The following is a 27,269-nucleotide window of genomic DNA, read 5'->3' as shown; positions in this document are numbered from 1 at the left end:
ACAAAAGGCAGCAACACGAACACCTCATGTTGTTCTATTGCTTTGTCCCACCCTTCACAATCCTCTGTGAAAAGGAGGTCTACGTTTCATGTTCTGCGGAAACAGAACAAAGTACCACCTAACTGCAACACTCCCCAAATCCCATTGGCAGGTGAACGTGAAGCCACAGCTATAAGTAAGTTTGATAGGAGTGCACCTTCATTATACAATCAAGTAAGAAATATTTATTCTACCAACATAACACTTGTACACAATCACACAGCAATGCATAATGCAAAGTTTCTTTGGCACACAGACCACATGTGGCCTGGCTACCATGGTTGCACAGTACTCCCCTACAAGATGTTACAAAATACAATGGATACAGCTTTATCACAGCCAATGCTTTTTCAGGCACTTGCACCACATAACAGCACTTTGTACATAACAGAACATATGTGGAACATTCAGAATTCTCTCACGCAAACTGCACGTGGACATTACTTTTAACTATAATAAGTGATAAAGCCAAAGCCTGCCAACTTTGATAATTTTAGACCAAAAGAAACCAGCAGTGGGCAAACTTGTCACATCTGTCTTGTGGAGGATTTGATTGCAAAGAATTTTTGCATGGCCAAATGCTCTAACAATGAGACCCTTCAGAAAAATGTCTGCTACTTCCTATCACAGTAATATGAAGTACATTTGCATGTGCTTCAAAATTTGGAAGAAAAAAAGAGGGGAAAAAACTCAATTTCTAAAGGTTCATATAAGATGTTCACATCTTGAATACCAAGAGAGACCGCTAGATTTTCAGTCACGGTTCTGGTTCTTGAATGTCAAAACTACAAATAATGCACATAGGAATATTTTTCCACCAACTTTCAATCTCCAATATCTCTCAATCGCTTTCAATCTTGAAGACTATAGAAAACTAAAGTAATCAAGTCAATATGCTTGATTACATAAACTGTGCTTTGTACTGTCAATGTTCAACACGTATATAAATGTGCATACTTATATTGAATGATATTATATTGGTTCCCTAAAATCTTGAAACTAAGCAAATGAGAAAACTGCTTGAGACATGCAAGGTTTACACTGCTAGCAGCGGAAGAATTCTATACTGACCTGTACAGTACCCAAAGCAGTCACGATACCTCCATTCAAAGTAGTAATGAACAGGTTACAGAGGCTCCTCCTATAACTAGCGATGAGGTTAGAAGAGCCTCGCAAGACATGAAATGGGGAAAAGCGGCAGGAGAAGATGGAATAACAGTCGAGTTAATCAAAAACTGAGGAGACATAGTGCTTGAAAAACTGGCGGCTCTCAATACGAAGCGTGTATTGTCTTTAAGAGTCCCCGAGAACTGGAAGAATGCAAACATTATACTAATCCACAAAAAGGGAGAGGTTAAAGAATTGAAAAATTATAGGCCCATTAGCTTACTTCCATATTATATGAAATATTCACCCAGATAATTTCCTATGGAATACGGGCAACAATGGACTTCCAAGTCCATTGTTGTCAACCAAGTCAACCAAGGAAACAGGCTGGCTTCAGGAAGGGATACTCTACAATAGATCACATCCATGTCATCAATTAATCGAGAAACCCGCAGAGTACAATCACTCTCTATATGGCTTTCACATATAACGAAAAGGCACATGATTCAGTCGAGATACCAGCAGTCATGGAGGCATTGCATAATAAAGGAGTACAGGAGGCACGCGTGAATACCTTGGGAAATATCTACAAAGATTCCATAGCTATATACCTTAATTATCCACAAGAAAAGTCGAAAATACCTATGAAGAAAGGGGTCAGGCAAGGAGACAATTTCTCCAATGATATCCACTGCATGATTCGAAGGAGTATTCAAGCTATTAAACTGGGAAGGCTTAGGAATAAAGGTCAACGGCAAATACCTCAGCAACTTTCGATTTGCAGATGACATTGTCCTGTTCAGCAACACTGGGGACGAGTAACAACAAATGATTGAGGACCCTAGAGAGAGTATAAGAGTGAGGTTGAAGATTAATATACAAAAGACAAAGATAATTATCGATAGCCAGGCAAGGGAAAAAGAGTTCAGGATCACCAGTCAGCCTCTAGAGTCTGTGAAGGAGTATGTTTACTTAGGTCAACTAATCACACGGGACCTTGATCATGAGCACGAAATTTACTGAATAAAAATGGGTGGTTGCGCATTAAGCAGACATTGTCAGATCCTGACTGGAAGCTTACCATTATCATTAAACAGAATAGTGTATAATCAGTGCATTTTACATGTGCTAACATATGGAGCAGAAGCTTGGAGACTGACAAAGAAGCTTGAGAACAAGTTAAGGATCGCACAAAAAGCGATGGAACGAAGAATGCTAGGCATAACCTTGAGAGACAGAAAAAGAGCGGTTTGGATCAGAGAGCAAACTGGTATAGCCGATATTCTAATTGACAATAAGAGAAAAAAATGGTGCTGGGCAGGTCATGTAATGCGCAGGTTAGATAACCCTTGGACCATTAGGGCGACAGAATGGGTAGCAAGAGAAGGGAAGCGCAGTTGAGGACGGCAGAAGGCTAGGTGGGGTAATGAAATTAAGAAATTTGCAGGCACTAGCTGGAATCGGTTGGTGCAGGACAGGGGTAATTGGAGATCGGAGGGAGAGGCCTTCGTCCTGCAGTGGACATAAAATAGGCTGATGGTGATGATGAATGTTGTGATCTGCCATTTACCCCGTAAAACCAGTCACTCACGGAGTACGTAACAATGGGGAACAAGTCGATGACCTCATCAGAGCCACGCCCAACTGCAACGATTTATGGCAAACAGTTGAGCTACGCCAACTATGCCAGGAAGGGCTTTGCCAAAACAGAGACCTTCCTTCACATCACCTGACATCAGGCCAAACTGCCATGTCCATGCCGGAGACGGGGTCATTGTGCCTCCCCATTTCAAGTGCGAGTTTTGGCCCAAGCTCCCCTCGGAGGAAAAGGGCTACTAACCTCCGAATTGGCGGGGCATAATGTTATCCATCTCCTGGCGTTAGATGAGGGGAAGGCAACAGGACCAGGCCAATGGAAGGGTTAGAAAGAGGAGACGGGCACTTGGAAGAGAGATTGGCAGCTTGAACTTGAGCGTGACCATCTTAAATTCAGTCTTTTCTGCATCATTCTTGTACAAAACATAATATAAATGTGTGCATTTAAAACATCCTGGATATCTGGGCCAACCCCGCATTCCCTCACTCCTCCATGCTTTATAGATATCTCAAATCCTCGGAACCCCGATCGCAATATCTAAAATTAAAGCACAGAGCAATGCGTTTTTTTTTCCCCATTGAAAATTTTGAACATAAATTCATATTTACAATACTTGTACATTCAGACAAACACATGCCAATCGAGGCAGTAATGCCCCAACTTGTTAGACTGCATCAACACTGACAAAAAAAGTATCTAAGGTAGGGGACCCTGTATAATACTGTGCACAAAACACCAGCCATTGTTAGCCCAAATGATTCTTATTGTGGTGGTCTTTTAATACTATAAAAGCACATATAATTGTAACAACCAGGGTGTCGAATCGAACTTGAATCCGAACTGAAAACCATACCCAAACTGTGATTTTGGGAGGAACTGAACCTGAACTGATATTTTCAGAATGTGCCTGAACCCGAATTGAACTTGAACTGAAAAAAAAATAACAGTTACTGGTTGAGCACGAAACAGTTCAACTCTTTCAGGCACAGCGGTCAGCATTGCTGACCAATTCAAAATTTTTTTGCAGTGCCATATACTTGTTTAGCTGGAAAACAAGTGTTCACTTTTCCCCTTCAGACTTCTTTGAAAGTGCGCCATATGGTGCTAGTTGTCTAGGGAGAGTTTTTTTTTATTGTCAAGCAACAGACTTATAGCCAGCATGCCATTTCCAGCGCCGAACCCTGAAAATTTCTACTGATGCAAAGGTATGTGAACTTACATGGAACTTTTTTAGGATGTAACACATACCGCAGGAGTATTTCCTACTGGCTGTAGTGGCAAAAATACGCTGTGGATCAACTTGATGCTGCATTGCGATATTTACTATAGTGGTCAATTAAACTGATCACCATGCTTGAAAGGGGTTATAGGTGGGGTCACAGATTGTAGAACCAAAATTCAACATGAAATTAAATTTGATGTTCAAAATGTTTTTTCCAGTTTGATATGAAGATATTCCTTCCGACAATGACAGCTATGCTGGAGGCGACAGCTCAAGCAATAGCGATTATGACCCAGAAGAGGACATCCACGATCACTTGTCCGATGCTGACTCCGCAATTCCACATGTAACCGAATTTGTGGAGTTCGCTATCTGTACAATCAAGTCCACGCATTAGCAAAAAAAGGAGAGAAACACCGGGCAAGCTCGCACTTGGTTGCGTGAGGTTTGAAACAGCGAAATACCTGTCTCCGTATGCCGTATTGACCATAGTCGTCGAATGTTCATGAATGGTATTTCGAGGGGATACCATTTGTTCCTCCACCTCGTTCAAACGTGGTAGTCCCGCTGGCTTCGGTGGCTACTTAAAGCTGTTTGTCATGCTGAACTGTGGCACCTACCCGCGTAAGACCGTTTCTCAACAGGTCCTACACAGCCGCATCTCATCGTGGTCACTGGCCTCCGGGAAGATGTCTCGCAGCACACACATGCCTTGTGCATGCTTCTCGACAGGCCGAACCGTGTTGAGCATTGATAGGTTTGAGTCAAACCACAGTCGATCGCACACTCAGCAGGAATGTCCAAACTCCAACGAGAGGAACTCACGTTGAAACCGAGCGCTGGCACCCCCAGTTGAAGCGTGAGCTCGGCATCGCTCGTACTTTGCCTCTCGCACTGCAGGGTTTTGGTGTAATCGTCGATGCTTCGCAGCGATCCTGGCTCTCTCTCGATTGGCGTATTCCAAGTCTTTGCGTAGTCGCCACATGTTGGCTTTGGCCTCTCTGGCCAAGTAGGTTGGATCGGCCTGTCGTTGCTGTCGTTTCTCCCACATTGCAACGAGTCTAGCTTCGCGATTCGCAGCTTCTTCTTCGGCAGTACGAACTTTCTTAGGCCGCCCCATGGCGTTAACTGACCGAGTGCCGCCGAGCACACGCTTTCACATCCTTTTCAAGGTCAAGTGCATGCGCATTCCTAACCGTTATCATGGTTATTATCGCACTACAGAGAAACACTGTCACAACAAAGAGGGCTAAATTGCCTTCAGCAAACACGCTAGACAGCATCAATGGTTCACATATACTTTGTGGTTAACATGCTAGATTCAATACAAATATCTAGCAAGTGCCCCTCAATCAATTACTTTCATCTACATTCCAGCTATGTGACCGAACCAATGCACATCCTACCTTTTCTTGCAGTTATCGAACAAAATGAGGTGTGTGCATGCTCTGTATATTCAGGACCCACCGCATAGCTCAGTGGCTATGGCATCGGGCTGCTGAGCTCAAAGTCGTGGGTTAGATCCTGGCAGTTGTGGCCGCATTCCAATGGGGGCAGAATGCATGAACACACATGTACCGTGTATTGAGTGCACATTAAAGAACCTCAGGTGGTCCAATCAGGTAACAATCTAGAGCCTCCCACAACAATGTGCCTCAGATTGTTGTTCTGGCATGTAAATTCCAGAATTTAATTTTACATTCAAGTAAAGCAGATTACAAGCAACTTGTAATTGGTTTCTCAAGACAAAAGTTCCTGCTACAGCTGCAATCCCTCACAGTTCACCAAAATGCTGAATTGGGCTGGTTGGCAGATATATTGTATAAGACAAATAAAACAATACGAACAGAAAAATATTGGCAGCAACCTGACTATAACATGCAGAGCATGACACCTGGCACCATTTCTTCTTCTTTTTTTCTGTCATTCTCATTAACCCACAAATTGCTACTGTAGATTTCACTCTGAATTATATTATGTTGGGACCCAACAAAAGATTAACACATGAAAATGTGCATTTTTAACATGGACATCATACTAACATTGTGGCTATGCCTGCTGAGCTCTGGCAATGACATCTGGCTCTAAGTTCAGTTCTACTGGTTCTATTTATAACGTTCTTGCACTAGGCTTTGCAATACTCAGCAATGCAAGTGCTATGATGTTGCATCTACATATAAATGAGTTACAAACAACTCATTGCATGCGCTCAATTTTTTCTCAAGGATGGCAGGATGCACAAGTTACCCATGTAACAGAAGTATTACACAAGACAAAAAATGTTAGCAATGTTGTCTGATGCTAATTAAAATCACATAAGGCATAAATATAATGAAAAATTTGTTCAATTTGACACACCTTTTTTCAAAACATTTGTCACACTGCACCCCACCAACAGCCTCTGAACTGCTGCTACTAGATAAACTAGTAAATAAAGGAACTTACAATGAGAAGCAAACACGCAAAATACAAACAAATAAAATATATACAGGGTGCAGGCTGCTATGATGCTATGATGTGCATATTGATGAATATGGCTTGATTCACTTGAGATCTCCAAATGACTGCATTAAAATTGAGTCTAGCAGTCTGTTACATGCAAAAAAAAAAACACACACACACAAAATGATTTATGCTTCATTATAGATCCTTCAGTGCCTTCGTGCCCCTAAAAGAAGCGAGTAGATCAGTCAGAAGCATCAGCAGCGTCATTTGCCGCTGCTGCCTGAGACAGAACCTTCACTGTTACGATAGGCACCAGTTTGTACCTTGCACCTTCACATGTTCAAACAGTGTTTTACCTTGCAATATTATTTCATTCAAACATTTTTTTTTCTTTCAGTTTCACTCTCTTTCACAATAGCTGATGCCTGCACAAGCAGCCTGGATTTCTTTTGGATTGATGACTGCTTTACGAGTTGGGGCTAAAACAAATGCATGAACAAGCCTTGTTTGTCAAATAGTGGCCACACTGAATATATCATAAGTTAAATACCTGAAATTTAACTGCTTGGCATATCAATGAATTAAGCTTGACCAAGTGTTCCAATAGAAGCTTGTAAAATTTACACTTTATAACATGTGTAAATATATTGCCAGATCGCAAGCGATTTATTCAGCAGGCTCTGTATTAAACATTTTGAATTTGAATAGTAAATTGCAATCAGCATAATTTTTGAAGGCATGATCTGACTAACAAAATTTCCTTCCCAGTACATGGAGGTAAAATTACCTCCCTAGTTGGCTTATGGAGCAATGTCGTAAAAGTAAATGAGTCTTAGTGCTCACATATGAATATGAATTTACACATGTACACACCAAAACAGCTCAGAACAAGGATCACGCTACCACAGGCAGAACTCCAGAAAGTGGTATTCCTAAGGTAACAATCTTCAGTCAATAATTTCCAAGTGCATCTGACTGTGAAAATAATCAATTATACCACGAATGATCCGCTTTTTGATATGGATATCACCACATAGGAGAGCTGCCAACTCCACCACATCAGTGACTTCAATTTCAGCGAAAGCTCGCTGAACAGCAGCGATGAGGTCGTCCTTTTGGTCATCAGACATGTTGCTGATAATCTCTGCAGCAGACACAAATTTGTCTTGCATCATTATTGCAGCTGCACAGCCACCAAGAGCCCCACCTGCAAGGAGGACGCAGGTGCATCACTTTTCACTCACCAGAAACGATTTTTTTGTGGATGGGGAAGGTGAACTGTTGTAAGACCTCTCTCAAGACATTTGCTTAAACCTTTATGGATGCGTGTTGCTTACAAGCAACGCACCAAAACAGATTTTTTTTCTTGCAGTGTTTTGGATATGAGTACAGTTTTTGGCTAAATGTATTCAGTCAACACTGAAAGACAGGCAGCAAGCGTCATTTGTTAGATTAGAGCAGGAACAGAGGACAAGGAAGATGAAGCTTGGTGTGCGAACAAGATCGTCTGCTGCACTGGTGCAATGAAATGCACAAGTGCACCTTTGCTTCACATCCAACAAAAACTGTCTCTACAAGTTCCACAAGCAGCCATAGGTGGCTTGGGTAAAGCTCACTTTCAATATTTAGCCTGTTGTTGGCCACCCATTGCTGCAAAAGTTTCTGAAAAAAAAGTAATAATAAATAAATTATATATATATATATATATATATATATATATATATATATATATATATATATATATATACATACATATATATATATATATATATATATATATATATATATATATATATATATATATATATATATTGAATATCCTTATTCTTCATGTATTTTCATATTTCTATGAAACAAACATTTCCTTTGGGCGTTTTCATGTCTAGTCCTTAGATGGTAAGAGGGAAATAAGATAATGTTAGTCCTGGAAAAATTTTGCATTCTTGCGGAAAAAAAAAGAAATATGAAAGTGAGCATGCAACAAATATGATTTTATCGCCTTCATCTGGAATTCTCGATGAGAAAAATATACCGCACATTGCAGTTAAACACACATTATCGTGCAGAGAGGACATTCTGTGTATAGTATTGCAATACTGAAGTTACATTGGCAAGTGTTTACCACAAGCATACATTTCCAGTACTGGACACACATTGCTAGACAATAAGTGTGTGGCTCTGAATTGAATTGAATTCTGGGGTTTTACTTGCAAAAACCACGATTTGATTATGAGCCACACTGTAGTGCCAAATTAATTTTGACTACCTGGGCATGTTTAACATGTCCCCAATGCACGGGACATGAGCGTTGTTGCATTTTGCCCCCATCAAAATGCAGCCATCGCAGTTGGGATCTGATCCCGCAACCTCTTGCTTAGCAGCACATCATCACAGCCGCTAAGCTACCACAGCGGCTCTTTGTGGCTCTGTGTAGAAAATCACACTTTGTAAACAGAGGCACAGATATGTCAAAGCACAGATTCCACCACGTATACTGCTCCTTTTCTAATAAAAAGCAACATGTGGTTTTAAATGCTGCGCTTTTCTCTGGGAAAAATATATAAAAGAAGAGGGTGGGATTGATTTACAAGTTTTCACTTGCAATATGTTTCGACATTCTTCTTTTATCAGTAAAAAGCTAAAAGTAAAATGCAAACTAGAATGCTATATAAAGAGCATCTGTGCATCCAATACAGCTATGTTAACTTAAAGGTTAACTGTGATAAAATTTTGGACTGCGTAAAAAGCCTAGTTTCACATAGTGTAGATATATAGCAGCCCTGTTCAAAATTTCATGCTTAAAATATGATTAGATGCATAACAAAAAGCTAGCAAAAGTAAATGTTTTTTTTTAAATACAAGAACTGAAAAAAAAAAAACATAGCTGCCATTACCACTAACCAGATATTACATAAAACTTAGAACGCTAAGAACCAGCATGGCTATTCAACATGACCTCCAAGATTTCATGGCACCCGTGCTGTGCTGAAAATCAAGCAGGCAATATGTGTCGGGATTTGTGTCACATCCACTAATCACTAGATGCATGCATCATCTGCTAAGGTGCTACTGATATCTAAAGGCTGTTAGGAAAATTAGACAGCTACCAGCCCTGCAGCTTTGCCATGATTGCTTCAATAGTATATAGTAGAACCTCGTTCATACGTTTTGGAAAAAAAAAATGCGAGAAAAACGTACTAACCAGGAAAACGTACGATCTGAAGTAACTAAAAAATTTGACAGGCTCAACTATTGTTAACATCTACGTAATGTGAAGCGTCGCACGAATTGTTGCGGCACGAGACACCAGCGCGGGTCGACCTGGTGGTGTTCCGGCAGCCCAAGATGCATTGTGTTTTCGTAGTGCGTGTTTTAAGAGGGCGATGGGAAACCGAAACGAAATCGGGCTGATGCCCACATCGCGCCGCCTGCAGAAGGGAATGGCAGCGCGTCTGGATTATCGCCCACTAGGTTTCAATCGCCCGCGCCTCACACCTTTTCCTATTCACATGGGATCTAGCGGCGGGAAAACGTATGTGATCGCAGTCTACAGCAAGAAAGGGTGGTGCGTTTCAGTTATCGCCTATTAAAAGTGTGCGCTGCGCTTCCGACGGCACCACGTGCTGTGAAACAGATAGGCGAAGATGTTTATCGCAGTAGGATTGGCAGTGACGGCTGTTAATGCTGCGTACGACGACGTCGGAGAATGTTGGCTGGTACCAAAGTGAGAAGAGTGTGTGCCAGCGTTCCGAGGCAGGTGGGCGAGTACTGCGGTTTACCGCAGTACTCGCCCACCAGTACTCGGAACTCGTACTCCAGTACTCAGTACTCGCCTACCAGTACTCGGTGCCGCGGCGGGCAGCTATATACTGCTCGATCGCGCGCGCTTCGCGATTTTTCTTGTTTACATGGGATCTAGTGGTTAGAACTCTAACGTGTCATACGATCGCAATTTGGCGACTTACTGAACGTTGGTACCGAAAAATCGAGTTTTCGGGGGATGTATGAACTGGTAAAAAATGAGCGTAATTCTATTGGGTCACTGTTTGTGTTCTCGATTGAAAACGTTGCCGCCGGGCATAGAAATTCTCACTATAACACCTAAAGGCAAATCTGGCACCACTGTCCATTGGAGTTACCTAAGGTGCACCGTGCTGTCATTCTGTCATGGGCACAACCTACTGGAACTCCAGACCTGTACCAGCATATCAAGCTTCTATAGGAGCCACTTACGCCTACTCTTGTTCAACCGCTGGCCATTGGTGTCGCTTTTATAACGTGTTTTATAAAGCCCCTTAAACTTCGTAAAGTAGCGACACTCTCCTCCTCCGTCTTCACTCCTCCTCGTTTCTCCTCTCTTTTACGGAGCTCCCTCCTCGACCGTGGCGCCGCCTACACTGCTCGAGCGTATCAATGGCGCCAACATGCCCTCCCCACCACTTCGGAAACGCTTCTCGAGCAAAAATGGTGCTGAAGCACAGCGCGAGGGCCCACGTGATGCTATTAGTCCAATAGCGACACGGCGTCGGCCTTTGCCAGAGTGCGCAAGGAGGAGGAGGCAGCATTCTTCAAAGCGTGGCACTACTTTACGAAGTTTAAGGGGCTTTAGTGCTTTATAACGTATGTCGAAACAATTTATGACAACTCACAGGGAAGCTCGTTACTTTTCGAAGCGAGATCGGGATGCCTTAGAACACGCACCTATAAAGCGAGATACAAGAAGGAAGGAGATGCATGTGCTTGCTGCGGTGAAGCTAGGGAAACTATGGAGCATGTTTTATTAGAATGTGAAGACGTCTACCCAGCGGTTTATTTAGGCAACACTGGCCTCCTTGAAGCCCTTGGGTTCAGCGAGAGCAGTGGAAAAGTAAACATGTCCGCAATAGGCACTAGTAAGAGGCGATTGGAGGATTGGTGGAAGTAGGGAAACAACAAAAAAATGGAGACGTACAAAAGCACAGTTCGCAATAGGGGATCAGAAAACTTGGGTGTGGGAGTTCATCTGATTTTTTTTTCTTTTTTTATTGTTTAGCCTAGGTAGGACATTAGGGAGTATAATAGCAAGAGCTTGGTGGCGCAACCCACCATCCCGTTCCAAAGGGGACGCTCATAGCATCCATCCATCCGTCGGCTACTTTACGGTTCACTGGTGCGGCATTGTAATTAGTACGGCGGCTGTTGTGTTATGCCGAACTGCTTGCCTAGTTGGTGATGTTTGTGAACACAGTGACAGTGACGTCATAAGGCTTCGATTGGGCACTTGGCTCCAAAAGGTGATTGCCCGAACCTGAAAAATGTCGGTGCGTGTAGCCCGTTGCTCTCTAAAATAGCGTTGAATAGCCACTCCTATTGCCTTTTTCAGGCAGTAGCAAACCGCACAGCTCTTGCAGATTACTATAAGTCACATTGTTTATAGAGTTCGTACAGCACACAACAGTTTCATTGTATACATTGTAAAGTTGGCTTCTGCGCTCTTTAGAAAGTGGAAACTGCCGTAAAGTTCAACAACAGAATGATTACCAGTCATTTTAACTCTTAAAAGTTGTCCGTGAATGCGTCACGAGTTCAAAAAGAGAATTATGCATAGAGCGTCACTGCGTATGTATCTTTCGCACCACCATTATGCTGCCACCGTACCACGCAGAAAAGCTAGCTTTGCAGTTTGAAAAGACTTCATGTCAAGGTATGCAGTGCAGCACGTTTTACAGCACTGGGATCGCTTTTGCAAGCTTTCTACTGAGCTAGACATGCAACAACATTAAAAACGAGTTACGCTCACCTTTCCTAGGAACAGACTCAATCAACCTATTGCACATATCGGGCGCAGGACTTACTTGTGAATACTTTTACCAGATCATTTGACTTTCTCTACGGCACACAGCAGTAAATCCTGATGTCATCTATCACATTAGGCTATCTGTTGTGAACTCAAAAAAGCTAGATTATCCTATGAATCTTTTAAAACATTTTTTCCAGTCTCTTATGGAGGTTAAGAAAGGGAAATTTATGCCGTTTAGCATTGCAGCTGCCACCTATGCTTGTTGTTTACCTTTCTTGCACTGCTCCTCCTCTTCTAATTTTACTATTCAAACGCAATTAAGCACTTACAAATTTTTTTCTTTTTACATTTGTGAATTTATTCATTTACCAACAACACAAGTGCTTTGTGCCTGCCGAAATGACAGCACGAGTGCTGAGCAGATCGCAGAAGCAGACGAACGCAAACAGGTTATAACTAGCACCACTCTGCCCATATGCTCTGTTCCTAACGGAAAAAGGGGACTACATAGTTTGTCTGGTAACTCGGCGACTTGGCAGAGTGTTCAAAGGATGAGAGGATGAGCACACCTCAGCGAAAGGACTACTGTTGTCTAGTGGGTTGCAAAATCGTATGCAGTACATTAAAAGGTCAAGCCAAATTCTCGCTCTTAGGAGTCCTTAAACACGAGGAAAGGTGCCGGGTGTGGGGGTGCAATCTTCACCACACCGATTGGCCCTTTGGAAGGCTTGACTCCATTTGTGAGCTGCACTTTGATGCAAAGTACATACCGAGGCATTATGCGCATATGATTGAAGGCCAGGAAGTATCTACATAGCGTGGAAAGCCTGCGCTTCGGTCTGATGCAGTACACACAATCTTGCCATATCTTCCGGAGTATCTCTATGAGCAGCCCACACACAAGCAGCCCACGCGACAGAGAACAACCTCACATACAACCGATGAAGGCCGGTCATCAAAGAGAATGACCCCGCTATCAGTTGAACCGTCACAGACATTGAAGGCATGTGACAATGGAAATCTGTGTGAGCTTAAAGGTAAGACCACCTATAACATGCTTTCTAATTCAAGCAAATATAAACAATGTGTTTTGCTTTATTCACCCAGGGGACCTGGAAAACAAACTACGTCTCAGGCCTATGATGCATAAAAATAAGAAATAAAGAAGTCTTTCTGTAAATATTTTCAAAACACACACATAACCTAAAAAAAAAAGTGCTGCACGTAACGAATAATGTGGCCTACATTCTCCCTAAATGCCAAATTGCTGCTGTTATTAAGGCATTGAGGAAATTTTGTTAGTATTAAATATATTGCCTTGATAAAGGCAGAAAACGACGGTTTACCAATTTTTATTTAACACCTTATTAAACCACACAGTTCATTTATTCCTGTACCTTGTCCCATTCCTGTACATGAACCCCATTTCTTCGCCATATGAGCTCTCAATTTCGTTCTTTCACGACACAGTGAAAACACACACATAAGGTTTAAAAAAGAAAGCAAAGTACAAACGTGATCTATCTGATTGCGGGCTTGCTCAAACGCAACTGCAACGCTGCGTTCGAGCACGGTTATGCTTCTGTTCGGCACGCTCTGACCCTGCTGGCTAGCGCCTCCAGCGCGTGCGGTCGCGGCTTTCAAAAGAAGGCCACGGTGGTGCCATTCGGATTTTCAATAAAAGATGCCTCAGCGCGGAGCCCTCGTTGGACCCACTCACCCAATCTAGTACACTCTACGCGCATCCCGCCAGGCTGCTGAGGCACCGGATAGGCCAGAACTTGAGAAGAAGGAGACGGCAGCGCCGCTGCAAATTTCAATGTTTTTTGCTTCACACATGGCACTTGTCGCACTTGCCGTGGCCTCCGTTGGACCCTCACTCCCCCATTCTAGTACACTCTACTCTAGGTAATATATAGTGAGAAACCCTATGGCGCCGAGAAAATGTACGTAACGGGAACGTGTCAATGAGGTTCTAGTGCACATCTCACTTATAAACAATTTAGCCTAAGTATTTTTTTGTTGCAGTTGGCCTTCAAGAAACCACAAATTATTTAATGCTTCAGTGCTCACTATTTGAAGTAGTTTAGTGTGAGAGTCAGTCACAGCTGCCTGCTAATAAGTGTGCATAGCGTCTGTAAACCATGAATAATAAAAAAAGCAGCTTTTTCTGTTTCCATATCGCCTGGGCATACCCTGCAAGACAGCTTGCTGTGTTGCAATATATCCACTTACTTTCACATTTTGTGCCACACCCCTTCTAGTCCTTAATTTCCATTACTACAAGTACAATGAAAGTCCTCATCCATACCCTTCTATATGTTTAAAAAAACTTGTAGCAGGGCTAGTTAGGTCATCCGTAAGCAAGGTGTACCCTATTTCACGCGCGCGCACGCACATGCACACACACGCACGCACACATTTAAAGATACCTCACAGGCCCAAAGGCCATTGAGTAAGGGGGGAGGGGGTTTAGTTATTACAATGAAAGTACAAGCAAACTAGTAAGGAACAGGGTTACGAAGCAAGTGAACATCAAAACGTAATGCAACAAAGTAAATCGTAAAATACAAAAGGTTTCAAAGCAATTGAACAAAATAAAAAGAAACAAGGAAAGAAAGGTAACAAAAATGCAACACAACAAAATACATTTGCGAAATAAGCATATTTGCAAAATAAGTCTGAGGCTGCAAATTTCTAAAAGTAACTCTCGTTATATTTGAGCAAATTCAGCATTAATGCAAACAGACCTTAACGTGAAATATGTGCCTGTCTTTGCGTTTCATTTCTATGTGAGTGTCTCAGGCTACACTGCAATTATCTTTTATTTAATGTATGTGCAGTTCAATATCTATTTACATTTAAATCTGATAATCATTTATGGAATAAATACTTTGATTTTTTGAAAAGCTATACTTTAACGATAAATTATAGCCAGTTAACTGCAGTTTACAGCAATTAAAGAGGCAAACAGGTTGCTGAATGCTAATCAGAACAAATGGTTGGCACATTAAAAAAGTGCAAGAATATAGGTATCCTATTATTGTGTGCCACATTAAACAGCATACAGAAGCTACATAAAATTGCTGAAAGTTTCGGAAAAACAACAAAACCCAAAAATTTCTGCAAGATTCAAAATCTAAAGTTCATAAAAAAAAAGCTTACGGCATACTGCTACCTGACATAGAGAGAAGTCACTCTGATGTTAATAATTCATATACTATAAAGAGTCTAAAGTGTTAATCATGCCAACTGTGAACTAAAGCAAGACATCTCAACATTAAGGAAATACTGCATTGTATTTTAAAGAAATGTTTATCTGCAACACATTTGCAGCTTTATGCTTATGACCTTTTGTTTATGCATGGTACTTCATATTTTGTTCTACATTTGATCCTAACTAAAATTCTCAGTAAAGCTGAACATCAATAAAAATTTTCACCCAAATAATCAGAACCTTTTATTTAATGAACTAATCAAATTTATTCACATTAGATAAAAATTATGCGCGGCTATGCTATCGTAAACACCAGAGACCAGCGGAGCTGGGGGAAGGCTAATAAAGTAGTGCCAAACCGCACACAAGACACACGAGTGCAGGCAACGCGTCCATACAGCGTCCACCAAAGGCGTCTACTATGGCGCGCTGCTACTTCGTGCACTTACAGAGTGGGCCAGAGAGAAAAGAAATGCACTTAACCACACATTCGCCACACCTCATATGCGCGCTGCACTTCAGGAGTCCTCACTATACGTGGCCATCCCATAGCACTGTCACAACACAAATCAGTTGGGTTTCTTTTACATACAAAAGTGTCGTTATGCCAGTCCCTGCTTTGTATGCTACAGTTGCTGCTTCCTGGTAACTGCGGCTTACGCAACCATAATCTTGAGTAGAAAGCACTTGCGGCAAATGCTATGCGCGAAGGCGAGCTTTCTGGTTCTTTTGTTTTCTTTTCCCCACACAGAATAGCCAGTGCTGCGCACGCATGGAGGCAAGCGCCAGCTGCTGGTGCTGCAAGGGACCCAGGGGCACAGCCAGTGTGCGCTTCCCGAGTGTTTGCTCACAGAGACGACAGACCCATTGGGAGGTAGAGCTACATAGCTTTGCTGTAAGAATGAAAACTGGGGAATTATGTACACATATTTTGAAGAAAGCACAAACCATGCTTTGTGCGAGCAGATATTCAAGCATGCCAAACTCATTCAGACACAATCATAGGTCCAGCTGTGTAGGCAAAAAAGTTTAGCCTTCTCTTTTTCTTTTGGCAGTGGAGAATGCTCTTGCTTATGAACAGTCACATCAGCTGCACTGAACAGGTGCTCGCATGGCACTGTTGCCAAGACACGCAATGTCGTCTTTAGAACAGGCATTTAGTTATAACTTGTGGTGTGGCACCCTGCACCTGCCACCACTGTAAAGGATCCAATTTGTCGTCAGTAACTTCGGGCATTGAACGGTATGATAGCAGCTAGCTCAATGCTGCTTCCTCTCCATTCCTGATGAAAAAGAGTACTTTCATTTTATGTTTTAGCACTCATGGGGTACTTCACGCACTTTTCAAGGGCTGTGTGCGTGTGTGACCACTAGCTGGGTCATTGGGTAGTCTGTGGTTGAATGGTTAGCGCATCTGGCTTGCTGTGCTGAGAAAATAGGGTTCAAAACCAACCATCGGTCTTCAACGAATCTTGTTCACGCCGACTTGGAGCATTGGGAATGTGCCACTTGGTCTGTGCTGGTATTCAACGAACCTCTTTGATGCCAACTTTCGTCACTGGGCATGTGCGACTAGGTGTGTGCCGCTCTTCAATGAACATCTTTGACACCAACTTGGGTAACAAGGTATGTGCGACAGGGAATGTGCCACTCTACAATGATGAAAAAGATTCCTTAAATTTATCTGATGCTGAGCAGATTCGAACAAACATCACAAGGGTTCATCAAGGACAGCAGGCTGCACCACAAATGCACTGGGTATGCGCTGCTTTTCAATGAATACCTTTCACGCTAACACTTTAGTGAGCTGCGCCATGAACGCCATGAATATGTGCCACTCTTCAATGAACCTTCGGGAACTTGGGTCGCTGAGCACGTGCCACTGAGTGTGTGGCAAGTGAGAAAACAATTCTCAGTGTTCGCAGGCATTGGTATGCCATGCTTCACGCCTCGAAGGTCACGCACTGACTTCTGGGCAGTGCCACTAGATGGTGCAGCTTACCCATAAAGAAGCACGAGAGAGGAGCCCGGCTGCTGCATAATCTGTTTCTCAGAATTTGAACGCACCGGCACGCCATGCATTTCAGAGACTACATGCAGGCTTGGTGGCACTAGATGGTGCTAAGCTTTCTTAGGGAAGCATGAAAGAGGAAGCCTGCTGCAGTACATGCCACACAAATAACTCGTTTTGACTGTGACGATACGTTGTGTTGCTACATGTTGCTTCATTGCACAATTCTATAGAGAACAGAGTTGCTAACTGGCCCATCTGTAGAGGTAGTATAGGCGGCTGTACATATAAGCTGATTTATGACTTAATAGTTCTGCGGAAACGCGCAAGGTGGAGAGCAGTAGTTAATAAAGAGAAAATGAGATATCCACCCAATCATAGCAATTGCCACAATGGAAACCCATACAGGTTCCTCGAAAGAAAAGCCTCGCAGTTGAAGAAAAACTTGTCCTCATCTGGGACTTGAAACCGGGACCACCCCCTTTCCAGGGCAGCTGCTCTACCATCTGAGCTAACCCAAAATGCTAACCCAGTATCTGTGTAGACTGCTGCCACCGTTTTATTATTTCCACATCCTAAAGCAGTCTGCAAGACTTCTTGGACACATTGATCTGCTGTGTATTATTCACTTACACGTGTCTCACATTCAGTGTTTTCGATTGAAATGCCCAGCCCATCATTAGACCAATGAGCAAAGATGCCGAGGTGGACATCATTAGCGATTGAAGTCAAGAAGTCAGCTGCTGAACTGGTGGAAGTGGCTGTAGAAAATTTGTCTTAAAATCTGCACTTCGCGTTGAACAGGGTGTTCACCCGATCACTCATCACATGACAGGACGGTGGCTGGTATGGAGAGTCCAAGGCTATCTGAAACACTTTCACTAGTATAGCATCTTTAACAATAATCAGAAGCCAACTAAAAGGAATGATCCATGAAGTAAGAGCTTGCGCTAGACTTTCTTCCTTCTGTCCTGATTGTGGGCTGTTCATCATGCGACTTTTGCTGCATCAGCAAACCTTTTGCTTTCAAATAGGACCACCATATCCTTGAGGACTTTTGCATTCATGTCATTTGGTCTTGCACCTTCAATTTTACAGTGGCCTGAAGCTTCTGTTTGCAATCCACGACAACTTGTTCAGTTTTTTGCAACACATCAAGGCACAGCAGCCTTGGTCATTTCACTTCCAAACATCTATGATACGTCATTGTTTATGCTCTGCCTCCTCTCCATAGCAAATTTGATTTTATACTTCAACATAATCAGTTTGTTTTTGTAGCCTACATGAAGGGGATATTCTTGGTATATTTTATAAACAGAAGTGCTTGAGGCATGGCAGCCTCCAGCACTCCTGCACACTCTCCTCAGAAAAACGCCTTCATGACAGTAGAGAGTTTTAGAATAGGGGGCCCAAAAGTTTGGGGCACCAAAGAGCTTTGCGGGTGTCAGCGTTGGGAGACGCAGTAGTGAAGAGTGAAGGCTTCAACCTGTCTACGGGCCACAGCATCAGGGTTTGCAAGATGCTAAGATCTGAGTGGCACACGCAGGGCAGGCTCCGAATCTTCAACTACAACAAAGAGAACAATGTGAAGCAAGCGCTTGTCCTCATTTATTCCTGTGTCCCCTGCCCCACTGCACCAAACAGTAATTTAGAATAGGGCTTTGTGTTTGTGGACAGCACCTTGCACTGGCAGCGCCACTATGGTGTCAAAGAAAAGCTATTATGAATAATTAAATAAAATATACCATTTATGATAAGAGTAATTTTGACTTTAGTGTTTTTGTGTTTAATTACAATTTAGAGGCTATTCTATTAGCAGCAAGCAATTTGTTGCATTTAGTTAAGAGTAACCAACTTTACGTGCCTTCACCAGCCAAGTTAAGCTGTGTTCCGCCTATAAGCCATGAAATTGACAAATGAATCTGCAATCAGTGGCACCTAATGAATCAATCCTCATTACACCCATTAGCTGAGAGAAAGCGATAACCGCAGTCACTTGTCCTAGCTTACGAATCTCATGCGTTACCACGAATTGGGCCCAGTTCGGTGCTAGGTTAAAGCCATCGCTTTAATGGGTGCCACCATGTTTGTTGACACAAAGCTTTTGGGGCAGCTTCTGGGGCTCCCACTAAATCGGTGAAATAGCGTGCCCGATGCAAAACCCAAAGGCAGTTTGCATCTCGTGCATGTGCAGTGTCTTCGACGCTATTCCATCGGGGCCCCTATTCTAAAGCTCTCTAGTGTCTCACCCTGCCAGAGCATGAGTTGTAGTGAAGGTATATGGCTACCCAATGGCACAATATGGAGTGGGGAGCGAATTTCAAAATTTTCTCTCCTAAAACAACAATATCTGCCATTTAAACTTTCTGAAACAAATTTTGAGGCAACCTTTTATGAAATAAACAACATTTCCATACAATACTTAAAGTTGAAAACAGGACACAAATGTTTTTTATTAACTTCAGGATGAATCTTCATCCAAATTTCACTGTTGTTGAATGCCAAAGTATGAGGGTGAATCAGAAAATCTTTGCTCCTATTTTTTTCTTTTTTTAGCCAAATTACAGCTGTAAATGCAAAGTCAACATATCCAATCCTAGTGGTGGGTTTTTCTTGGACCTGCCCGGCCTTATCTGCCATGGTAGTGCATAAGTGCGACTGGACGAGGACGAAGAAAGAAACAGATACACAGACACAGCGCTTGTGTCTGTGTATCTAGACACAAGCGCTGTGTCTGTGTATCTGTTTCTTTCTTCGTCCTCGTCCAGTCGCGCTTATACACTACCATGGATTCTAACCAACTAGCCCGCCAACGTGTTTTAACCTTATCTGCCAGTAGCTCCGTGGTACAGCGCTTCCGTCAGTTGTTGAAGATGGCGGTTGTGCTTCACGTGTCTATGGCAAACAAGCAGCGAAGTGCGATTCGTTTTCTACGGAGCAAGTGATGAATGCCCATCAAAATCCAAAAGGAAATGTAGCCCACCTATGGGGAAAGGTGTCTCGCTTTGAGAAGCTTAAAGTGGTGGTGTTGCAAGTTCACAAGAGGCCGTGAAGACTTACATGACATTGACAGTTCAGGGAGGCCGCGTGTGTCACTGACTGATGACAACATGGCACAGGGGCATCTCAAATTTAGTGCTGCGATGGGCAAATGTCTGAAGTGGCATGGGAACCACGTGGAAAAATAGTGTAAGGTGCATAGCATAGTGCATACTATATTTGTAATTACCTGTATGTACAGGCGCCGACAAAAGTGGTATACTCCATGCAGCGGGAGCCGGAGCAGCGGCACACTGCATCGCGATGCCATCTACAGGCGGCATCTGGGATCAAGACAGCCAATGGGTGCCCTTTATTATCGGCAGACATGATCCCAGATGCTGCCTGTAGATGGCGTTGCGATGCAGTTTGCCATTGCTCCGGCTCCTGCTGCGTGGACTGCGTGGAGTATACTACTTTTGTCGGCGCCTGTACCTTATTTTGGCTAATAAAAAATAGGGGCAAAGATTTTCTGATTCACCCTCGTACTTTAGTCAACTATATGGGCACAAGACTGTCCAGAATAGTTAACAAAGTAACTGAATAAATTTTAAATTCACATAAAAATCTTGCAAATGCCCCAAAATAGCCTTTTTGCTCACATTAAAGCTTTAGCAAAAATAAAGTTACGGCCTACAAGAGAGAGTGAATAGTAAACAACAATCTCTCTAGGTTACTGAGACAAACTTTACACTTTCCTTGAATCAAGCTTCACATTATGAAACTTTTTCTTGAACATTACGTTTCGCTTTTAATGGTAGAATTCAAATAGCACTAAGGCAGACAAAAGCTTTTTTTCACACAAAATATCTTCGGAATGCACTTCTTTTGACCTACTAAATGGTCACAATTTTTAAAAAGAAATTGGAAAGGTTCAAGTTCCTGGCTTGTGTGTATGGCATGGAATACACGCCAATACATGCAAAGTGCCTCACATGGCCAGTCGCACGGCAATTTTGCATGTAGTCATAGGCTTCTTTCACACTCGAACAAACACTTTTATGTAGCACATATTGAGCAATAGAAAGCTGCAAATGGAGTTTTTTTTGAGTGACACTTTCAATTTAATTATATTTGAGAAATTGAGTAATTCATTAATTAAGACATTATTTAATTAGGTGGAATGCAAAAATAATTTGAGTCTCTCCAAGTGACAGCAAACAACATGAGCTTGGTTCTGTCCAGCTACGTTGCATTTGCATATTTTTCAATCTTCGTGCATAATAGTTGGGTCACCCTGTATATTTATTTATTTATTTATTTGTTTCAAGATTACTGCCAGCCTCTGGTTAGAGGCCTTAAGCAGGAGTGGTTACATACATGACAAACAATACATTGAGTACAAGGTGTGAAGCATGAGCAAAATGAAATAGCACTGAATTTGAAAATATGAGCAGAGTGTCATTTGCGAAAACGTAGCATTTAGCACAAACAATGTGAAACTATTCCAGAAGAAGAAAATGTAAACTGCTCTTAGCGCAAAGTTGACGAACACTTAAGAAACAGAAAAACTAAACTAGAAGAATGTATGTATACCACACGTGGCAAACGATTTCAGAACATATATCCTATCAGACAAACATAATGTAGTAGTGTGTAAAAATGTATAGCAGTGGCAGAAGCATCAGAAAACATGTGCGTTCAATTATGTGGAAGGACAGGCCGCAAAGAAAAGAAAAAAAGGAAAGGAGGGCACGGATGTACCCCGATCATTTATACAATTTCTTTAAGCAGCTTTAAGAATGATTCAATGGTGTCGCAGGCAACCACCGCAGCAGGAAGTACATTCCATTCCCTAATGGTTCGTGAAAAATATGAATTTCTAAAGGCTTCTGTTTTGCAGTAGTAATCTTTAAGCTGTTTAGCGCGACTAGACTGAGTTGATCGACGAGCGTGAGGCTCGCTATACGTGTCCTTGTCGATGCCTAATTTTCCATGATAGAGCAGATACATGTACTTTAATCATTCTTTATATCGCCATTTTTGCAGAGTAACTAGTTCTGCTGTTTCGAGCATAGCACTTGGTGATGCATACCGGCTGAAGGAATTGAATAAAAATCTTATCTCCTTGCTCTGAATTTTTTCCACCTTTTTTATGTTAATATTGCGATATGGATCCCAGACGACGGACCCATACTCAGGAATCGGGCGGATGAAAGCTTTGTAAGCTAGTAGCTGTATCTCATGGGGTGAATTTCTTAAGCAACGCCTCAAGTAACCAAGCTTCTGCATGGCTTTATTTTCTATGTATGACACGTGCTCATTCCACTTTAAATCCGAGCTGATAACTACACCCAAATATTTATAGCTTGTCACGCGGTCTAAAATTTGCCTATCGATTGAATACAGATTGTTTAAACAGTGTCGTTTCCGCATCACGGTCATCGCTACAGTTTTTTTCGCATTGATTTTAATTTGCCATGTGCTGCACCATGATTGCACTGTAGATAGCGAGGTATTTAAGAGCGATTGGTCAGCGGCACTAAGGATTTCTTTATATAAAACGCAATCGTCAGCAAACAATTTTATTTTAACTGGAAATTTCTGTGCAATATCATTGATGAAAATTAAGAAAAATAAGGGCCCAAGCACTGACCCCTGTGGGGTTCTGGATAGCACAGGTCTTGAATGTGAATGTGTTCCATCTATGTTTACAGTTTGCCGTCTCGAAGTAAGGTATGCTTGAATCCAAGAAAGAAGGGACTCATCTTTAAGTATATGTTTCATTTTTATCATGAGTTTGGTGTGTGATACCCAGTCAAATGCTTTCTCGAAATCTAAAAAAAATAATATCAATTTGCCTTTGCTCATCCAGAATAGCCGTGAAATCATGAATGGTTTCTAAAAGCTGAGTAGTGGTTGAAAGCCCTTTACGAAATCCATGCTGCCTGGGGTCGAGAAAACCATGAAGCTCAAGAAAAGCTGTTAGATGTTTAAAGATAATGGGGTCAAGAAGTTTGGAACATGTGCAAAGTATAGAAATGGGTTGATAGGAAGAAAGCAGCAATGAGTCTCCTCCTTTTGGCACTGGAACAATCTTTCCAAACTTCCAGTCATGAGGCAACTCGTATAGATGCAACGACTTATTAAAAATCACACACAAGAATTTAGAGCACCACACGGCATACCAGAACAGGAATGTGTTGGGTATCGCATCGACGCCAGAAGATATTTTTGTATCAATGTTAAGTAAAAGCTTTAGAACACCTTCTTCCGTTATTATAATATCACTAATAGGTGGAACACTTTGCAATGTCGAAAATATGGGCTATTCACCGTTATCAACTGCAAACACGGAACAGAAAAAAGTTGTTGAAGGATCCTGCAGCTTGTAATTTCTCCGACACTGTTTCACCATTAATGCAGAGGGTGGGCACGGTTTTTGATTTTGAAGAAAAATGCCGCCAGAATTTTGCAGGGGACGAAAGGAGAAATTGCTTCATAGTAACAGTGTGGTAGTAGGCTTTTGCTTTTTAATGCTTTGGCTAAATGAGTGCACAGTGCTGAAAGTTTGTGCATGTTACTTTCAGAGGGGTGCTTCCGAAGTTGTTTTTTTGTCTTCTTCGCCTTTCGTTCCAAGCGTACAATTTCTTTTGTTATCCATGGGCAGGTTTTGCGGACAGTGATTACTTTAGTCGGTACCAAGTTATTCACGCATTGCAACACAAGATTTTTAAAGTATTGCCAAAGATCCTCTACTGAGCATAAAGCAGACTGGGAGAGGGAAACAAAGTTGGAAAAAGATAAGTACAGAGCATCTGATAAGTGTACATCGTGAGAAAACAAGCACTGAGCGCTTTTCATGCTCAACCCTAGCGACATGACCCAAACACATCGTAAGACATACCATTCTCTGATCTGATATGCCGTTGACGACGCTGAGTCCTGTAACCTGAGGTAGCATACTTTTGCCAACTAAAAAAAGATCCAAGATAGATTCTGAGTCATTATGCATGCGTGTAGGTTGTTTTACTAATTGCGTTAGGTCATGATACATTATGAGATCAACAAATGATTCAGCGATTTGTGCACCTGGCTGGGGAAATTCACCGTCCCATATCACTGATGGAAAATTAAAATCACCGCCCAGTAGTATATTGCAGGCTGGAGCTTTGCATGAGCAGAGAAATTGATTAAGTTGGTCGCTGAAACTGCTGTCTGTGTTAGGAGGGCGGTAAAATCTCCTGATAATGAAAGTTTTGTTAACTGTATGCACCTTTGCGAGGACATATTCAATTCCAGGAATGTCTGCCAACCTTTCCATTCGCAAAGATTCTTAGAAAGTGATGGCGACCCCGCCCCCTCTCAAAATTCTACCTTTACGGAAGATTTTCTGGCCGTTAGGCGCTATTTCTGTGTCACTGACATCAGGTTGCAGCCATGATTCTGTAATAATTACAATATGCAGCCTGTACGCAAGGATTATGCTTTCAAGCTCGGAGGACTTGCCCACTATGCTGCGAGCGCTCAAGTTCAAGCACAAAAATCGCTTGTGTCATTTTTATCGATTCATTGGTTTGCTGCCGCTGCATTTTCGGGTCTGTCTGCATTTTCGGGTCTGCCTACCATCTTTCTGTGTTCACTTTCCCAGTTGTACCATTCGCCTTCGACTTTAACTTTGTCGTAAACAAGTTTCACATTCTTGCCCGCCCTTTTAGCGTCACATGTACTCTGCCATAGCATTTTCCTTTTGTACCTAGTGGCTGCCGAGAAGTCTTCAGAGATTGAAATAGTTTTGCCCTTTAACTTGTAGGAATTCTTTAACACACTTATTTTTTCTCTGTGATCGAAAAGTTTTACAATTACAGGACGCGTTTAACCGTGCTGCTTTCGTCCTATTCTGTGTATTCTTTCAATTGAACGGGCTTCAACACCTAAATTATCATTAAATATTGCCACCACACGCGCTGAAGGACCGTTTGTTTCATCACCATCGGGAACACCGAAAATAAGCAGGTTGTTTCGGTAACATATATGCACACATCTCAAATAGCACTTGTCTCTATGTCTTCTTTGATTTGATGCGTTTTTTTTTTTTTAAAGGATCTGCATCAACCAGTCAACATAGAAGTTTTGTTAACATCTTATGAAGTGGAGGCTGAGAAAAATAGAACAATTTGGCAATTACAGCTAATTCAAGGAGCCCATTTGACATTATGCTGGCGTATTCTATAAAGACTATCAAGTACTACTTTCGAAGCAAGGAGTAAATTTCCAGTTATGAATACGGTTATATATATACAGAACAAGTATTTAGTTTCAACAGTTTCGACCAGTGGCCCGATCTTCATCAGGATTATATGTATATACATTCGGTTCATTTGCCCTACAGTTTCAGTCGGTGGACCTAAGGGCTACTGCAACCTCTTGCGACACAGTCTCTTACTCCACACATGTAGTTAATACACACACACATATATATAGGCACGCGCGCGCGCGCGCGCGCACGCACGCACGCACGCGCGCACACACACACACACACACACACACACACACACACACACACACACACACACACACACACACACACACACAGTGATAGAACTCTGTAGTTACCAGTAACTTTAAAGAAAATTATTTAAAACATGTTCACATTCAAAATAACGAGAACTGTACTCTCATGAGCTAGGTGCTACATTTCGCTAGAGAAGTAGGCGAAGGGTCATGAGGGATAAAATGCGAGGAACCAACAAACGTCAGCAGCCTAGCGTTATGATGCAGGCGTCTGTTAACGTCAAAGGCAGCACACACACAAACACACACACACACACACAGAGAGAGAGAGAGAGAGAGAGTCGAAGCTTTAATGACGAACACGTGCACAAAACATTTTTTTCCTATACGCAGGGTGTAAGCGCAGATACTTCATGCGACAGTCCCGAGAATGTCCGCGCAGTTGCAGATCAGACGCGTACTTATGTTGCGGCGGATAAATTATCGTTCAGCGACGAGCCATTGACGGGCGTTAATTATCCAACGCAAAACACAGCTTAATGGGGTACTGTAACAATTTGTAAAAGCACTCACCAACGGCTAGCCCAATTGGTCCCATGATAATACTGGCTACCATTGCAGTTGCACCAGTGATAAGACCTCCTCTAAATGAATGCTTGAGTGTCACTCGTAAATTTTCTTCTTTGGACACCATGCACAAAACATCTAACATCTCGTCCCTCTTGACAGGCATGTCTGCGGTCAATTTGCAACGAAGATCCGGGGTCGCTACTGTGGGCGAAGTCCACTTGCGCTGAAGAGAATCAGGGAAAGGTAAATATTTTTCTTTTGCCCGACGCTTTCTAAGCAGCAGCGGTATGACGCAGCGTTAAACAATGCGTGGCAACTTTTCGAGGAAAACTAGTGCGACGTTTCCGCCTCTTCTTGACGGAGGCCTCTCCTTCCTGAACAGAACCAAGAAAATGCGCTCACCGCACTCGGTCAACCATGGAGCGGTCAGCTGAGGCGCCGCGAATATATCTATATATATATGTAAAGCCCACTTGCCCAGCGACACTTGCCGTTGGCGGACGTAAACAAACACATGCAATGCCGCTGACGTCACTTCCTGCGCATGCGTGGGGAGCAGTTGGTTCTTTTTCTATGCACTGGCATAGAATAGCAGCTGTTGCAGTCGATGATGCAAGTCATAGAGTTTCTCACTTCATGATGCAAGTAGAGTGTACTAGTTGCAACAGAGAAATGTGAGGACTTTTGGTCCTTGATGTTTAAAGAGGAAAAGAACTGCGACTTTAGACGGGACGTAAGTTGGTTCTTCATTCTATGGCATTTCTATGGGGACGTGACGAAGGAGTGGAC

General features: G+C 42.4%; 1 protein-coding gene across 2 annotated transcripts; it reads right to left on the bottom strand.

Annotated features, from left to right (window-relative positions):
- Positions 1-197: 197 nt before the first annotated feature.
- On the bottom strand, positions 198-27,010 carry LOC135906650 (protein C19orf12 homolog). 2 transcript variants are annotated; one of them, XM_065438162.2, is made up of 3 exons: positions 26,883-27,010; positions 26,484-26,703; positions 198-7,617 (listed from the first exon to the last, which is right to left on the bottom strand). In XM_065438162.2, the coding sequence occupies exons 2-3, from the start codon at positions 26,641-26,643 to the stop codon at positions 7,358-7,360; spliced, it is 420 nt and encodes a 139-aa protein (XP_065294234.1). In that variant the 5' UTR covers positions 26,644-26,703; positions 26,883-27,010; the 3' UTR covers positions 198-7,357. The 2 variants fall into 2 exon arrangements, with proteins under 2 accessions (XP_065294234.1, XP_065294233.1); XM_065438161.1 differs by lacking the exon at positions 26,883-27,010 and having other exon boundaries at positions 26,484-26,876.
- Between the last annotated feature and the right edge of the window lie 259 nt (positions 27,011-27,269).

This window comes from Dermacentor albipictus, chromosome 1 (genome assembly GCF_038994185.2).
Source record: "Dermacentor albipictus isolate Rhodes 1998 colony chromosome 1, USDA_Dalb.pri_finalv2, whole genome shotgun sequence".
In the NCBI taxonomy this organism is placed as follows: Eukaryota; Metazoa; Arthropoda; class Arachnida; order Ixodida; family Ixodidae; genus Dermacentor; species Dermacentor albipictus.
This window is presented reverse-complemented; position numbering and strand designations above follow the sequence as displayed.

Coding starts and splice junctions, on each gene's coding strand:
- LOC135906650 (XM_065438162.2), bottom strand. CDS start 26,643: ATGCCTGTCAAGAGGGACGAGATGTTAGATGTTTTGTGCATGGTGTCC. Junction 7,618..26,483: donor ACCAATTGGGCTAGCCGTTG/GTGAGTGCTTTT, acceptor TCCTCCTTGCAG/GTGGGGCTCTTGGTGGCTGT.